Genomic DNA, 16,475 nt, shown 5'->3' with positions numbered 1-16,475 from the left:
ACGAAATGGCAACCTACTCCAGTATTCTTGTCTGGACAATCCCATGGACAGAGGAGCCTGGTGGGCTACAGTCCATGGGGTTGCAAAGAGTTGGACACGACTGAGCTTCTGAGCATGGTGGTGGCCAAATACCCTAAAAGTTTAGCTCTATAAAGAAGTACTGGATTTACATTTCAAACACTCTAAGTTTGACCACATTCCCCTGTGCCTAACATTCTTATATGGTATGAATACTGCCAATAAAAGCTACATTTACCAAGTCTGATTATGTAAATGAGAGCATGGAGTCAGACATCTTAGGTTTAAATTCTGCTTTGACTATTTATTTATCCTTTGAGCTTGGGCAAGCTATCATACTTTTCAGGGCCTTGGCTTTTGCTTCTATAAAAGGAGGATATAACAGTTTCACAGGGTTGTTGTGAGTATCTGAGCACCTGGAAGAATGCTTAGTCCAGAAAAAGCATTAAATTAATCTTAACTGCTGCCACCACTATTAATACTATAATTTCTATTACTATGCTAGATTATAAGACAGATGCTTTGTTTACTCATTGCTATACTCACAATGCCCAGAACTCTGTCTGTCACAGAAAAGAAATTCAGTAACTGCCTGAATAAATTATTATGTGACGATCATTGTAATAAGTTGACATATTATTGTATTTATGCCTCATTATAACCTTATAAGGTAGATACTTTTATAATAATCTTTTCATCTCTATGGTAGAAAACAGAGGCTTAGATATAGATCAAGTAACTTGCTAAGGTTACACGGGACCTAATGAACTCAGGTCTGTCTGGCTTTAAATCCTAGGGTCCATGCTGCTCCACTCTTTCCTATCATGCACTGCATTTTAGACAAGCTTTTATTTAAATGTCACTTTTTCACTTAGATTCTACAAAATAGTCTGTAAGGGCAATAGAACACTATATTGACAGTACCCAAACTTGCTTTTGGGAAAAGATAGTTACCTCTCCATAAGTACTTGTATCATTAAAAAAAAAAAAAAAAATCACTGTATCCTTACCATTGGCTTTGGCTGACATTGAAGCTGAAAGAGCAGACCTCTTGGAACTGGGAACCACTGGATGACCATCTCTGTGTTGTTTAAAATAGAAAAAGAAAGAAAACAAAATTGTAAATTATTTAAGATATTTGCTTAAGTATCCTTCAAACTATCTATTAACCATTTTGCCTCGAGTTTTATTTTGGATGGGCTTCATGGGTCCGCTTCCCTGGTGGCTCAGAGGTTAAAGAGTCTGTCTCCAATGTGGGAGACCTGGGTTCGATCCCTGGGTTGGGAAGATCCCCTGGAGAAGGAAATGGTAACCCACTCCAGTATTCTTGCCTGGAGAATCCCATGGATGGGGAAGCCTGGTAGGCTACAGTCCACAGGGTCGCAAAGAGTCAGACACAACTGAGCAACTTCACTTCACTTTCACTTTGAGGGGTCTAGGTACTTTCTGATGCTGTAGACAAGATTTTATCAGTCTTCATCTATATACGCTGGAAGGAGATATTTGTGACTGAAAAAAGATTAAGAATCACTTCTTTAAATAATAAAATAATAACTGGCTAGTTTGTAGCTGGAAGCAAGATGAAGGGGAAGGTAATGGGACTACTCCAGTGTTTTGGCTACCTCATGCAAAGAGTTGACTCATTGGAAAAGACTCTGATGCTGGGAGGGATTCGGGGCAGGAGGAGAAGGGGACGACAGAGGATGAGATGGCTGGATGGCATCGCTGACTCGATGGACGTGAGTCTCAGTGAACTCCGGGAGCTGGTGATGGACAGAGAGGCCTGGCATGCTGTGATTCATGGGGTTGCAAACAGTCAGACACGACTGAGCGACTGAACTGCACTGAACTGAGCTGAGCTGTATCTTTAGTGACTTCAGCAAAGACGAAAGTAGAAGATGAAAAAAACTGATTTTAGACCTGAGGAAAGGGATGTTCTGGTGGCGCAGATGGTAAAGAATCTATCTGTAATGCGGGAGACCTGGGTTTGATCCCTGGGTTGGGAAGATCCCTTAGAGCAGGAAATGGCAACCCATTCCAGCATTCTTGCCTGGAGAATTCTGTGGACAGAGGAGCCTGGCAGGCTACAGTCAGTCCATGGGGTCACAAAGAGTTGGACACGACAGACTGACCAACACTTCCACTTTCTTTTTCAAGAGATGCTCTAGTAATCTGGAGGCAAAAAATTCTAGATCTATGGTTAGTAGAATCAGAAAAACATTTTCCCAGGTTGTCTGAACACTTCTCTCCTCCACTAATTAACATTCAGCTACATTTATGAAAATAACTGTAGGCAATCAAATTTTTAGAAATATTGAGGGAAACTGGTCAGGAATTATGTTCAAGAGGAAAAGTATACAATCGAACTTAAAGGTTCAGAAGGAGAAATAGGCTTATGATCAAATGATTTATTAACTGTTCCTATATGGTGGAATACATACTATGTAAAGTCCATCCTGCGTCACAGACACAAATGTGAATTTTTCTTTTATGTAATATAAGACTGTAATCTAAAAAGCCTGGGTTCATGTCCTTGTGGAAGGCAGAGTAATGGCTCGAAAGATGTCTGCATTATAATCCCCAGAACTTTTGAATATGTTATCTTACATGGCAAAAAGAATTTTGCAGGAGAGAGTAAATTAAAGATCTTGAGACTAAGAGATTATCCTGGATTATCTCATGATATCACAAGGGCCCTTATAAGTTAAACAGGAAGGTAGGAATGTCAGAGTCAGACAGACAGGATGACCAAGGGTGCTGTGATCACTGGCTTTAAGGATGACTGAGGGCCATGAGCCAAGAAAGATGGCCAATGTCTAAAAGGAGGAAAAGGCAAGGAGATGATTTTCTCCTTTGGAAGGGATGCAGCTCTGCTAACACTTCGATTTTTAACCCAATGAGACCGTTTTATATTTCTGGCTTCCAGAACTGTTAAGATAATTAATTTTTATTTGTTTAAGCCACTAAATTTGTAGTCATTTGGTAGCAGGAAACTAACACATACATTAAAAAAATTTATTTCCATTATTAGAAAGAAAAGTTGCTATTTGCATTTCTTATAATGGGAAATGGTCAGAAGGTATAGTGGATGCGACAGTCTATGCCTCATTGGTTGTAGATATGAAGTTCTGGGAGGACAGACTGTGTTCCAGCTCTGGGAATCAGGTAGGACTTGCCAGGGCCAACCAATATATTCTCATTCCTTGCCTCATCAGGACTCATCTGAATTTACGTCTAAGGCAATTGGCATACAGTCCTTGCTTGACTACTATGATCAGTGAGCATTGTCTGAAGATTGATCTGGACAGTGTGGGATGCACATGAGTTACGAAACTGACACAGCCATTTGACCATCATGAAGGAAACACGTAATCTTTACTAATTCCCCATCCATTTAGTCTGTGAATTACTAATTCAGGAATATCTTTAAGAGAATCTAACGGCCTGAAATGCATGTGCACACACACAAAAATCCATGAGTAACCGTGGAGTACCTTGTAGCTTTCAGCACCACTGAAGGAAGTGACATGTCTAATGTTCTCTTAGCTTCCTCCAGAGTCATTCCTTGTGTGCTGACTCCGTTCACATAGTGGATGACGTCTAAGAGCTGGAGATTACCCTCTGTGGCTGCGATTGACCTCGGATTGATATCACTAACATACACCACTTGATGAAGGCTGTCACGACCTCCAGATAAGGAAAAACCTTCAGGAAATAGAAAAATATTTGTTTCCTTAGGCTTAACAGTATGTACTTTTAATCTATCCAAGAAAAGTCACACTACCCAAAGCTTGAATTTGCCATTACCCAACTCCTCTCTGTTGCACGTAAATGTGATATCAGGTAGCAAATGAGGCAGCACCGGCATCCTGGGTAATTCCAGAACTCGGCCAAGAACTAATCTGACTGTCCTGGGCGCAGCTCGGAGTAGGTTCACTGCATCTGTGTGAGTCATGTTTGTAACATCTGTGTCATTAACCTACAGAGATGAGAAAGGGCCAAAGTGGGATTACAGTTTTTGGAACACAGAAGTTGCTGACAAAATATAGTAATTTCCCTAATGTTCCATATAATCTATTTTGGCTAGTAGGAGATTCACAATGAAGAGTGGTCTCTAGGGACACTTCCCTGGTGGTCCAGTGGTTAAGAATCTGCCTTGCAATGTAGGAGACATGGGTTTGATCCCTGGTGGGGGAACTAAGATCCCACATGCCACGGGGCAATGAAATCCATGCAGTGCTACTACAGAACTTGCACACTGCAATTAGAAGAAGCCCATGTGCCACAACACGAGAAGACTGCACGCTGCACTGAGCAAAGCCCCCCATGTGCTGCAACAAAGACCCCAGTGCAGCAAAAAAAAAAAGAAAGAGAGTCTAGTCTCTAATTTACTAATAATCTTCTTTACTGTGGAAATCATGAGCACAAAGACCAAGTAATTATAAATGAAATAATAATGCTATTACTATTGCTAATACAGATGTTATTACTTTGCTAATATAGAAAATTTATTCTTAGAGCAATTTAAGAAACTTTCTGAGACTCAAGATTGCTTGTTTAAAGTCTTTCCAAACTATGAGTATATAAAGGCCTTTATTTACAAGAGGTGGAGAAGGAAAACATAAACCAAATGGAGAAATAGAGCATTATATCAACTCAACCTTCTTGGTTTTCCTTCTGCAGCACTGGCTTGATCTCTGGCCCTGCTGCAATGCTCAGTCACTTCAGTCGTGTCCGACTCTTTGTGACCCTATGGACTGTAGCCCGCCAGGCTCTTGTGTCCATGGGATTCTCCAGGCAAGAATACTGGAGTGGGTTGCCATGCCCTACTCCAGGGGGTCGTCCCCACCCAGGGATCGTGAATGTGCGTCTCCTGCATTGGCGGGTGGGTTCTTTACCACTAGCACCACCTGTCTAGCCACACTGGCACAAACACAGTCTGCTCAAATGTCTTACCTTGATGAGCCGGTCCCCAGGTCTCAGCCTCCCATCACTTTTGGCTGGATCCTGAATGACGTCGTGCACGTAACAACCAATGCTCTGATTGCCTTTGGTTACTGTGAAGCCCAGGCTTCCTTTTTCCGACTTATGTAGGGTAATCAGGAGTTCCACCTCCTAAGGAAAGAAACAGTGATTCTATTTTGCAGTACAAAGAGAAAGACAACTATTCTTTCCATTGATTAACACGGGAGAAAACTAAACCTTAAAAGGCTGCTTAACTTGCCCAAGTAAAGAAGGCAGGTATGTATGTCTAGTTCTAGACAGAAGGTACTGCTCCAACCTCTTGCCTGCCAATGCAAAATAAAAGTTGAGGTTTAAATTCAACATTATGTGCTTGTCTGGAGATAGCTGACCCAGAACTTACTCAAGCTTCAATTCTTATATTTTCAGAATAAACAAAAAAAAACCACCCATGCCAAGAGCAACAGAAGAAAGCTAGGAAAGGGAGCATGTGTATACCTGAAATTTGAAATTAAAATTAAAAAAAAAAAAATAAAAAAAAAAAAAAAGAAGAAAGCTTTTCTTGGGTGAAAACATGAAGTCTGAGTGATTAAATATCACAACTTGATATATTTAGTTGTATGAAAAATTTTTATTTTAAGATTTTAACTGTGGCACAAGGGTTGCTTAGGGCTTATAGGCGTGATGACAGATTTCTAAGGAAATCATCCAAAGATTATTTTCATTCTACTGCTGAGAATGAAATTGAAGATGTAGATGCTACACACACACACACACACACACACACACACACACCCACACACACATCCACACACACAATTATAGGGAAACAAAGTGCCTGGAAAGATTGAAGTGTTTATGGGTTCTGACTGGTGATGGTTTTAATCTTTTCTAACTTTTCTATAATAAGTATTTATTACTTAGGTAACAAAAAAATGTATTAAAAGGGTGACTTTGAATCAGTGTTAAGGATATTATTCTTTTTTTTCAAATTCAAAAAATACTATATTTATCAAAAATTGGAACTACCAAAAAATTTAGACTTTGTAAATTTTTTTTCAAACAAATTTTTTCACCTTTTACATTTGAAATTAAAAACTCCAAGTGGTCAGACAGAATGATAGAAATGACAAAACTCAGATTCTCTATTTCTTCAGATGATTGTGCTATCACTGTGTATGTCCAAGGGATGTTATTTCTATTAGAAATGTGACTTCCAAAGTGAATTTGTAAGTTTAGAAGTTCTAGGGTTATTAGTATAAAGGATTACATTTAGGCACCCATAAAACAGTGTGGAAGAGAATGAAATTACGTTCAAACTTGATTAAAGAGTAAACAGGTAACTCGTCGAGTTTGGGAAATTATAGGTACTGGGCTAGGTGCTCTATATATGTTATTTCATTTAATACTTACCACAATACCATGAGGTTACTAGTCCCATTTTACAGCTAAAATTGCTAAAACTCAGAAGAATTAAGCAATTCATCCATAGCATCTGCCAAATTATAGCAAGTCACTGGGAGAGTCAGGACGTGTACCCAAGTCTTTTTGTCTTTTCCCTGAATTCTTAGCAGAGAAACACGGCAGATGTGTTGTCTATTTACTGAGCATAGATATGAGGCTGATCTAAAGGACAGCAATTTCCCTAAAGGGAAGCTGTGTATTTTATTTGAGGAACTACATTTTACTTGAGAAAATATAGAATGTTCTTCATACAAAGGAAATAACTCACCAGTTCAAAGTCTTCAAGGTGGTTTTCCAAGTCATTTTTCAAAGATGTTAAGCTTTCTTGTCTAGTTGGTTCAGAAGTGTGATGTGTATGATATTTATCCATTGCATTTATGGGAACAGATTCTGATTGAGATTGACAGCTCTGCCCAGGAGTTACATCCAGTGGTCGAGGGGGAAGAGGGTTACTACAGAGACAAAGCAAGACTATTTTCAAACACATTGCAATGCCAATATAGTAAGTTTGTACCACAGATAGAGAATGCTTAACAAACATTTACATCTGCTTTTTAGTGAGATCATTTTTAGTTTGATTCTGGACTATGAATTTATTTCACATCTGTTATGTGCTAATATTACTGATTTTTATTCTCTGTCGATCTCTTTAAGCTGCACAAATCAGTGAGAAAAGTTAAATAAATATATTTTTGATTCCCAGTTGTTAATTTTGGAGCTAAGGCTGAAGCTAATGTTATCAGAAGCCTAATGTGTGTTTCAACATAATAAGAAAAAAGAAATAAAGAGCCTTACTCTTGTAGTTATTTTGGATGACATCATAGAAAAAAAAAAACAGACAATAAAAAACTTGAACAAATACAGTTGGACCTGAATATACACAAAGTGAAAGAAAGTGAAAGTTGCTCAGCTGTGTCCGACTCTCTGCGACCCCATGACTGCAGCCCGTCAGGCTCCTCTGTCCATGGGGATTCTCCAGGCGAGAATACTGGAGTGGGTTGCCATGACCTTCTCCAGGGGATCTTCCCAACCCAGGGATCAAACCCAGGTCTCCCGCATTGCAGGCAGATTCTTTACTGATGGAACCACCAGGGAAGCCCAAGAATATTGGAGTGGGTAGCCTAACCCTTTTCCACAGGATCTTCCCGACCCAGGAATTGAACCGGTGTCTCCTGCATTGCAGGCAGATTCTTTACCAGCTGAGCTACCAGGGAAGCCCAATATTGACAATACCTGCCCTCATGTTCTGGCTTATTAGGTACTTTCTGAGGATAGTAAAACATGGTACAAATGGGATCTTCTTGACTCCTGAGTGTGTCGTGATGACTTTGTGCCTGTGACATCATGTTGCTTAGAGTCTGTTGCAAAGCTGAGCTCCAGCTCATGTTTGGTATCTTTGCTGGAGCTTTCGCTAAGTCATCTTCTCCACTCTCACTGCTATCACTGTAACTATCTCTCCTGGATGGGGACGTGCATGGTCTTCTGTTTTTGTCAGACATCTCATTTTCATCTGAGCTGGTGCCTTGCTCCGCACACGCTGTCTGAGGAGGGTCTTTGCTGTTGTTCAGAGGTACTTGTGCTGGAGAGTGCAAGGGGGTCTGTAACAAACACATTTAAAAAGGTCAGGGTGACAACGTGTATTAACTTATATTTTCATTTAGGTGAAAATGAACAAATTAAACATCAGTACTTCCTGTTAAAATACTCAATTTCTTGATAAAAGTAATTTAGGCTCATTAGAGAAAAAAAATCATATGTAAAAGTAACAACTGTTTATATTGTACATCTTGTACTTTCATTCAGAATTAGAGTCATAGTATATATTGTACTTTGCATCTTGCTTTCAAAATTTAGGTTTCTACCATGAGTATTTTCTGAAATCCTTAAACATGCTTTGCAAATACTGCATAAACTGTATAATAATCTTATAACTGGCTACAGCTTTTTATTGGATACAGAGTTCTTTCTAGCTTTTTACTATTAATAGAAATCTAGAACTTCTTTGTATGTAGGTTTTCATCTGAGTTTCTCATTATTTCGTTGCAATTTTCTGTAATAGAAATATAATTTTCTATATTTAGAACATAAGATGTTTTTAAAGGCCTTGTTAAATATTTCCAGATTGCTTTCCAGAAAGATTGTATCAACATATATACTCAAGAACTGAGAGAATTTCTCAGTTCTTCCTATCTGATGACCAAAACCAATGTCGTCCCTTAAAATGCTAATGACAATGACCTTTCAGAAACGTTAGTTCCCTGTTAATGTCTTTATAATACTCCCTCCTTCTCCCCAGTATAAGGGTTAAAGTTTCTGGGGCCAGACACTCCTGTCTTTGATACTCAGTGATCACGTTCATTGGTAATGGAACACTATTTTAAGTAGATAAGACAAAGGCTTTCAATTAGATTATTATTCACTTATGTGTGGGTTCCTAACTACTAGTATGCAATTTATAAATAACCATCAAAATAGATTTTGGGTCTTTTAGCTATTCCTTCATACAAGAGAGTGAAATGGACAAATGAATTGCCTACTCTGATTCCCAGTATTAAAAATAAAGGCCAAAAAAAAATCTTAAATAATTCTCATTTTCATCTAAACTAGCTCAGAAGGAGGATTATATTTTAAAATTTGATTCAATGAAGAAATGGACAAAAGGTTATTGTAACCAATATTTTACATCTTTTTCTACTTATGTTTGGCAAATAAATTCCCCAAATCCTAGAATCAGAAGGGAGAGAAGAGAAAGTGAATTACTTTATATTATAAACATCGAATACACTCACAGGTTATGTGACCCATGTAAGATAATACTCCCAGCTAAAGAATTAACTAGGATGAAACCCAGGAGATCAATCAACGATGAAACCACTACAACTGAGTTAATCACTCGTTGACATTCTATAATAGTGTAAAGTACTTTTCCTCAGTCTCACCGAAAGAGCAGGGTCAATTTCTGGTAGCACCCCAGGTGGAGGTCTACAGAGGAGCAAGGATACTTCTGGAGACGTTCCCCTGAGAGCGGATATGACCTCCTGGGGGAACCATGAATGAGAAATGAAGACACGGTTAAACCATTTCATTCCGAAAGACCGATCTGCCTCATTAAAAATGCTGCACTCCACAGGCTGGGGGCTCACCTGTTGAGACAATCCTTTCAAAGAGGCTCCATTCACTTTTAAGATAACATCTCCCACATCAATTTGTCCACTTTCTGCAGCCGGCTGTCCAGGAAAGAGCTTTTTAACCCTTACTATGCTGGTGTTCATTTGCTCGGGTATAACATTATCCTCTCGAGAAAAACTGAATCCTAGGCCTGAGCTATTTTTCAGCAATTTCACCTCAAATGTATTCTCTGGAAAAAAAGGTATCAAAAAATGTGAATATTCTTAACAGGCTCTCTCTATGCATGTATAAACATATACAGTTTTGAATACATTATTAAAAAGCCCATTTCCACCATGCTCACAGCTTTATATGCACTTATTGCACCCTTATTCTATACTCAAATCCCACTTTACAATCTGTTATTAAGAAAATTTAACTTCTTGAACTGAGCTGCATGAACTAATAGGCTGCCTGATCAGAAAAGTGGGTTCTGAAAAAAAGATTCTAAAAAGGAAACTATGTCTTAATTCCATGTTTTATAAACTGCAGAATGACAGAGAAAAAGAGGGAAAAATCCAAGAAAGGAGACAGTGAAAGAAATTCAGACATAAATGGGACAGATATGGTAAGAAGAACAAAACAAATAACAGAGAAGGGTTATGGGGAAGTGGATAGGTGACTTAATATTTAGGTGAGATATAATTTAATTCAGTAAAACTGTAACGCATGATGATAAAATTCTCATCAACAGAAGAAATTAAAAGAATAATAATCAGGAAAGCATGAAGAAATATATTTAAAGACATAGTAACAGAAGAAATAATGGAAGAACAGAAGACAGTAGGATTAAGTGGACATGCTAATCTTATTTTCATAATCAGGAAAGATGATATAGGTTGGGCTAATATTTTCTCCTTATTTTGGGGACTAATTCAGAATTGATGAAAGTTGTATAAGCAAAGAAAAATCTAAAATAAAGACAAAACAATGCTTATGTACCACCACCACCATTTATAAAGTAAAGGACATTTATACCCATCAAAAGGAAGACAGATAAACTCAGAATGAAGAGTACTTCTGTATTATGACTACATTTAACCTTATGAAAAACTCACTACATTAGTCTTGATTTCCTTTTTTCATTGCGAGTTAGTGGCATGTCCAATTTTACTACCAGTTAGCTGGAAACGTTTGTAAGGAAAACAAGTATCTGGGAACTGTTAGTGAATTTCTATCAGAGTTAGCTTCACAAGTTCGTAAAATCAAACAGATATATAGAAAACGTAAGAGTCAAGGTTTCATATGGGTTTGAAGTCATTCTCAGCAGTTATTTATATTTATTTTTTTCTCTTACAAATTTTAGTTTGAATTTTACAACTATTTTAGGCACCATTAAATGACCATAATTTGTTTTGTGCCTGATTTCATTAGTCAAAGCCTTTCAGACTTCAAGAACTACAACTACGCGTGGTTCCCCCCGCCCTCCCCAAATTCAGTACAGTGCTGCATCAGGTTCTTATTTATACTTGACAAGAATCAAGAGACTCAGGATGAATTATGATCCGACATGTAAAAATCAAATTTTGAATAATCCAGGAATAAGTTTAAGGTGAGATGACAGCCTCCCAAGGTCTGACCTTCGGTAACAAAGCTGTAGTCTTTGACATGAGTCATTTTCGTCATCATTTTTTCTGGGGCTTGACCTTGGGTGTCTGGATCAGAGACCGTACACTGGAGGACATGTTCTTTGGATGCTGGAGACTGTCCTTTTTCTAACAACAGATGAACCACCTGTATAAATAGAAGAGTGCCTTATTAACTAAGAAGAAGGTTACATAAGAAAGCAAATAAATTTTCAGGACTTTGTACAGTTGGTGGTATAAAATCATTTAAAGTAACTCTCTGGTCTACCAAAACACAAGTAGAGGGAGGAAAAAACAGACAAAAGCCAAGGGACTAAAAATGTCAAAATCAAGTTTTTTTTATTATTTTCTGTATGAAGAAGATAAATGATTAGAAAGAAAAAAATTCTATTATAAAAATAATATAAACACATTTTAGAAAATTCAGATACTAAAATAAAATCAGATAGCCATTGGGAAGCTGCTGTATGGGCACAGGGAGCTTAACCCAGAGCTTTGTGACAACCTAGAGGGGTGGGATGGGGTGGGAGGTGGAAGGGAGGTTCAGCAGGGAGGGGACACATGCATACTTGTGACTGATTCATGATGTTGTATGGCAGAAGCCAACATAATACTGTAAAGCAATTATCCTCCAATTAAAGATGGAAAAAAAAATCATTATTATCTTAATAATATAAATACCATTAGAAGTAATTTGTAAACTCCCTGACTTATAAATGTATTAGAACAATGTGAATTATCCTTTGGGTTGAAGGATACCTGGAAGTGAAAACCATTAGGTATTTGTAGATGTTTACGGAAAAAAAATGTTAAGGCAATCTCTCCCCTTCCTCCTGGCAGATCTCTGGTGATATCAGGGCTAAATGTGATATATAAAGCCTGCTTCCACAATAAAAATCCTCGTCATAATCCTTGCTTCCCAATTTGGAAGGAAAAAAATACGAGCATGTTTATTTACATTAATCAGGCTTTGTTTCCTGACTAATAAATTTGGAGATCTCAGTGAAACTGGTATTATTCACACATTATTATGTTCTGAGATATCTAGAAAAGGCTGGTATAATGATCTCTTACCTGTCCTGTATTTCTCAGTGTTTCCACAGCTTGCTTGTGGGTAGCCCCTTCTAGACTAACTCCATTGACAGCGAGGACACGATCACCTATAAATTAGGCAGTAATGATGAAAGAAGCAAGTCATAAAATAAGGATTCTACATGTTCTTTAATACCTTAAGGTCTTGTTTTATAGTAATTTGCTCGAGGAGAGACTCAGACAAATTCTGGACAAAAGTCTGTCACAGAGTTTCTTTAACATGTACTTAATTCCTTTCTCTATTCTACAGCTAATCTTAGGTATATTTTCAAATTGGATATTATATATACTATAAAATCAATTTTAATTATGAAAAAAATGACACACAGAGCTACAAACGCAGAGAGATGGGAGGTAACTAACCTAGTTAGTTCTTATTAGAAATGCAAATGTCATTGTTTTTACAAGGGCACTACCCCTTTCCAATTCTCTGGAAATTTGCTTCTTAAAAAGTACAAAGCATGAACTAAAACAAGATATTTTCTGATACTATTTAGAGGATGGACTTTCCTGGTAGCTCAGATGGTACAGAATCTGCCTGCAGTGCCTGAGACCTGGGTTTGATCCCGGGGTTAGGGAGATCCCTTAGGGAGGCCAAGGCAACCCACTTCAGTATTCTGGCCTGAAGAATCCCCACGGACAGAGAAGCCTGGTGGGTTATAGTCCATGGGGTTGCCAAGAGTCAGAAACGACTGAGTGACTAAGCACAGCACAGAGGATAAGCTGGAAATAAGAGTCTTTGGAATCATATCAAGGAGCTTTTTCATGTTGTAATCTTAAAATAATATGTTCTTATTTTATATTATGAATAATTTGAAGGTCTTCATCAACTTTCCAATTTCTTCTTTATTTGTTGACATGATAATCCTTATGTAATTCCCATACCCACAAACACTCTACCTTTGTGAATTCTGCCATCAGACTCTGCTGCTCCCTTGGGAATAACGGCTTTCACATAAATGCCACCATGTCTGACACTGGTATTCACACCTCCCTAAGTGGAAAAAGACAAATAATGTTTTGTCACATGAAAAATGTTGCACTCCATCTTTCAGGTCTGAGACCTAGAAAGCATTCCATTCATCAGCCAAAGCAGCAGCATCACATTAGCACATGCAATTACTTCAATACCCAAGAATATTTCTAGTAAGTTTTCCAAATGCAAAAGCAGCTATGTTTTAGAAACATTCTTTATTCAGAAAATAACGACATGCCAGATCTTTGCCTGGATGAGGGGGTGCTCTTCCTTTCAGAAGTCTATACCACGCATTAGGCACAAATGGCAAGCAAAATCCAGCCATGAAATATTAGGGTGAGAATATAACTGTCAGAAATAAACAGCATATGGAGTAATACACTTCAGATCATATTTGCTAATCTGAAAATAAATCTCATGAGTCAATGGAAAATTTTCTTTTCACTTTAAAAGGTTTTGGCATAGAAGTTGTGCTACAGAGTAGATGAGATCTACTGAGTAGATGCTCCATCTCTTGTGGATATTCAGCTTTTATTTCCCTTCACAGTAGGAAGATAATAAAATTCTAAAGAAGTTACGGACAAGATAAAAAGGGTTACAGTATTGAGGACTGATAGAAAATTGGATCTCTATATGTTAAGAGTGTTATTTCTACCTTATTTCTAAATGGCTTTTCCTAACAAACAACATCCTTCAAATATAAATGATAATATTATACTTTAGGGTATAGTACATTAATAGAATTCTAAAGCAGTTTCATCAAATAGCCTATGCTCATATTTTAACTTCTTTAGAAGTATTACACATATTTTTGGGAACTTCTAATATTAAGCTACTAATCATATTTACATGCCAAGATGTATTATGAAGTGAAGGGCATATAAATATATATTAGACTTTAATTATTTATGATGTAAGTTAAAATTATTCCATGCTGATGTAGAAGCTGCCAAATATATATAAGACATACTTCTCAATTTTATATTTTTCAAGTCTTGTATTCAGATTAAACAAGTATGAAATCTCTGGGGGAAAACAGCATTTGTCTACTTTCTTTTAAACCACAGGAAAAAGTGACTAGAAAACATAAGTTTTTTAAAAAAAGTCTTAAGATGTAATCCAATTTAAAGTTTTGCAAATATTTGACAAATTTCCTTTTTGAAGCAAAATAATTCAAGTAATAAATTGGCATATGATAGGCTGCTGGAAATGGAGAAGAGAAAACATTTGAAAACCTTGTCGAACAGTACCGTGACACTTATCCCCAAGCTGTTATCATTTTTAGCCAGTTCAACCTCAAAGATATCTCCAGGTTTAGGAGGTGATGAAGGAAAAGTTTTAAAATTCATTTTGTTGGATGTATTCATGGAGGAGGAAGATTCCTTAACAAAGAAAAACAAACAAAAGCATTTCTTGTTAGCATCAAACAGAATTATTAATGGAAGATCTTTCTCTTTTTGAAAAATTAAGAAAAAGCAAGATATTAAAGGATAGAGTAGACTCAAAAATGATGAAGGCTGGAAAAGATCTTAAGGATTATCTAGTCCAAGGCCTTCAGAGTTTAAAACTGAGGAAATTGAGATCTAGAGCCTAGAGGGCTTGCTTCAGGTAAAAAGATATGACTGAGGGAAGCCCAGAATCCAATTCAAACCTTGGCTTTTACATAATCCTTATCCAGTGCTTTTTATACACTCAAACTTAGGAAGCATTTCTATTTCCTTTAAAAAAAAATCCATATATATCATGTAGTAGCTTTTAACTTGGGCCTTTAAGATGAGTAGGCCTCAAGTTTATTTTGCTAATGTTTAAATCCAATATAAACAGAGGCACAACAGCTAAGCCTAATCTATAAGGACAGAACTCTCTCAAGAGGAATGCTGGAGACATTAACGAGGAATGTTTCTCAATGAACAAAGGGCTTAAGGTTCTTTTCTGAATCCACTTGTGAAAATGGGTCTAAATTATATCATGTCTAATATTTCTAGGAAATGGTCAATTTTCTATGTTATTGTTCTTATTATCATACATTCAGAACTTCAGAGTAATTTAGGCTGTTAATAGTAAAGTCACCTGTCCATTATATGAATTACTTAGGAACAATTTTTTCAGCTATTAAATTCTCTTATTAATATAAATATTAAGTATGCAAGAGAGAAACAATTTATAGAAAACAATCATAATCTGGTTATTCATTCCTTTGTGTAATCACGTAGCAAGTTCCCAGAATAATAGCCATTTTGGAATTAGTATTCAAAGCTGCTAATTTCTCTGAAAGTTAGCATCAAATGCAGTAGCAGTTAGTAGCATTATACATAAACGATTTCTCCTTTCCAGAATAATGTACTCTGTTCATAGTAGATTATTCTGCTCTATAATACATTTGCTGTTGTTTGTTTTGTTAAGTGGGGGGGAAAAAAATAAAAACCAAAATTCAAATTAAACGGTGCCTTTTTTGGTATGTGATGATCCTGACTGCTGGAATAAGTGGCTTCATCCATGTCTGAATCTCCACGGTCAGAGTAATCTGGTGCATCAGAAATGCCTGTATTTTTAGCTTTGCTTCGGTTACTATCAGTAGAAGTCCACTTTTTCTCGGTGGCTTTGGATATCACAGATGGGGAAGGGCTGCCACGCTGTGAGTCCTGCCAGCTGCGGTCAGCTGCATGGCTGGCAAAGAACCCGTTGACCTGGCTCTGTGACAAGCTGGCACTCTCAGTCCTGGAATCTTGAGAGCTCAGGCTGCCCTCCCGCAGGCCCCCAGACAGCCCAAACGAGCTCTCTGAGATGTGCCTCGGGGTGCCCCGTGGCCAGCAGTGGTCCTCAGAAGAATTTACAGTGCCGTCTTGCAGGTGGGAAGGCTTTTTCATGTAGTTTTTCGTGCCGTTGGCCATGTGCACAGGAGTAGAAGGCACTGCAAAGTCAAAATCAGCCCGTGAGGATGACAGGTTAGTGACACACGCCTGGGCTCACACCCATGCACAATGTTCCCTGGTAGCTGCTGCGAGGATTTTACGCAGGATAACATGTGCACAACACCTGACCGGGGCTTGGAACCATGACAAGGTCCCAATAAACACTGAAGATGCTTTCTGTTTCCTTTGCCTCTTCTTTTGGTCATTCTTTGGGCAACTTCTATGGGAATGTGTACCCGCCTCACCTGAACTCCTCATTTCCATTCCCCAAGACCTGTTTCAAGTAAGTCCTCTGTG

The 16,475-nt window shown here is 37.8% G+C and overlaps 1 protein-coding gene across 9 annotated transcripts in view; it reads right to left on the bottom strand.

Annotated features, from left to right (window-relative positions):
• Positions 1-16,475, bottom strand: part of PTPN13 (protein tyrosine phosphatase, non-receptor type 13) — a 222,664-nt gene that overhangs the window by 37,130 nt on the left and 169,059 nt on the right. For 4 of the 9 annotated variants that reach the window (XM_027544958.1, XM_027544959.1, XM_027544964.1 and 1 more), the window contains 13 exons: positions 15,714-16,177; positions 14,502-14,648; positions 13,191-13,284; positions 12,273-12,358; positions 11,193-11,346; positions 9,588-9,802; positions 9,384-9,482; positions 7,678-8,042; positions 6,713-6,896; positions 4,975-5,133; positions 3,826-3,997; positions 3,513-3,723; positions 1,029-1,099 (listed from right to left, as the gene is read on the bottom strand). In XM_027544958.1, the coding sequence (XP_027400759.1) occupies positions 1,029-1,099; positions 3,513-3,723; positions 3,826-3,997; positions 4,975-5,133; positions 6,713-6,896; positions 7,678-8,042; positions 9,384-9,482; positions 9,588-9,802; positions 11,193-11,346; positions 12,273-12,358; positions 13,191-13,284; positions 14,502-14,648; positions 15,714-16,177 (2,421 nt within the window). The remainder of the gene's footprint in view (positions 1-1,028; positions 1,100-3,512; positions 3,724-3,825; positions 3,998-4,974; positions 5,134-6,712; positions 6,897-7,677; positions 8,043-9,383; positions 9,483-9,587; positions 9,803-11,192; positions 11,347-12,272; positions 12,359-13,190; positions 13,285-14,501; positions 14,649-15,713; positions 16,178-16,475) is intronic. The other 5 variants (XM_027544960.1, XM_027544961.1, XM_027544966.1 and 2 more) reach the window with 2 other exon arrangements.

This window comes from Bos indicus x Bos taurus, chromosome 6, assembly GCF_003369695.1.
Source record: "Bos indicus x Bos taurus breed Angus x Brahman F1 hybrid chromosome 6, Bos_hybrid_MaternalHap_v2.0, whole genome shotgun sequence".
Classification (NCBI taxonomy): Eukaryota; Metazoa; Chordata; class Mammalia; order Artiodactyla; family Bovidae; genus Bos; species Bos indicus x Bos taurus.
This window is presented reverse-complemented; position numbering and strand designations above follow the sequence as displayed.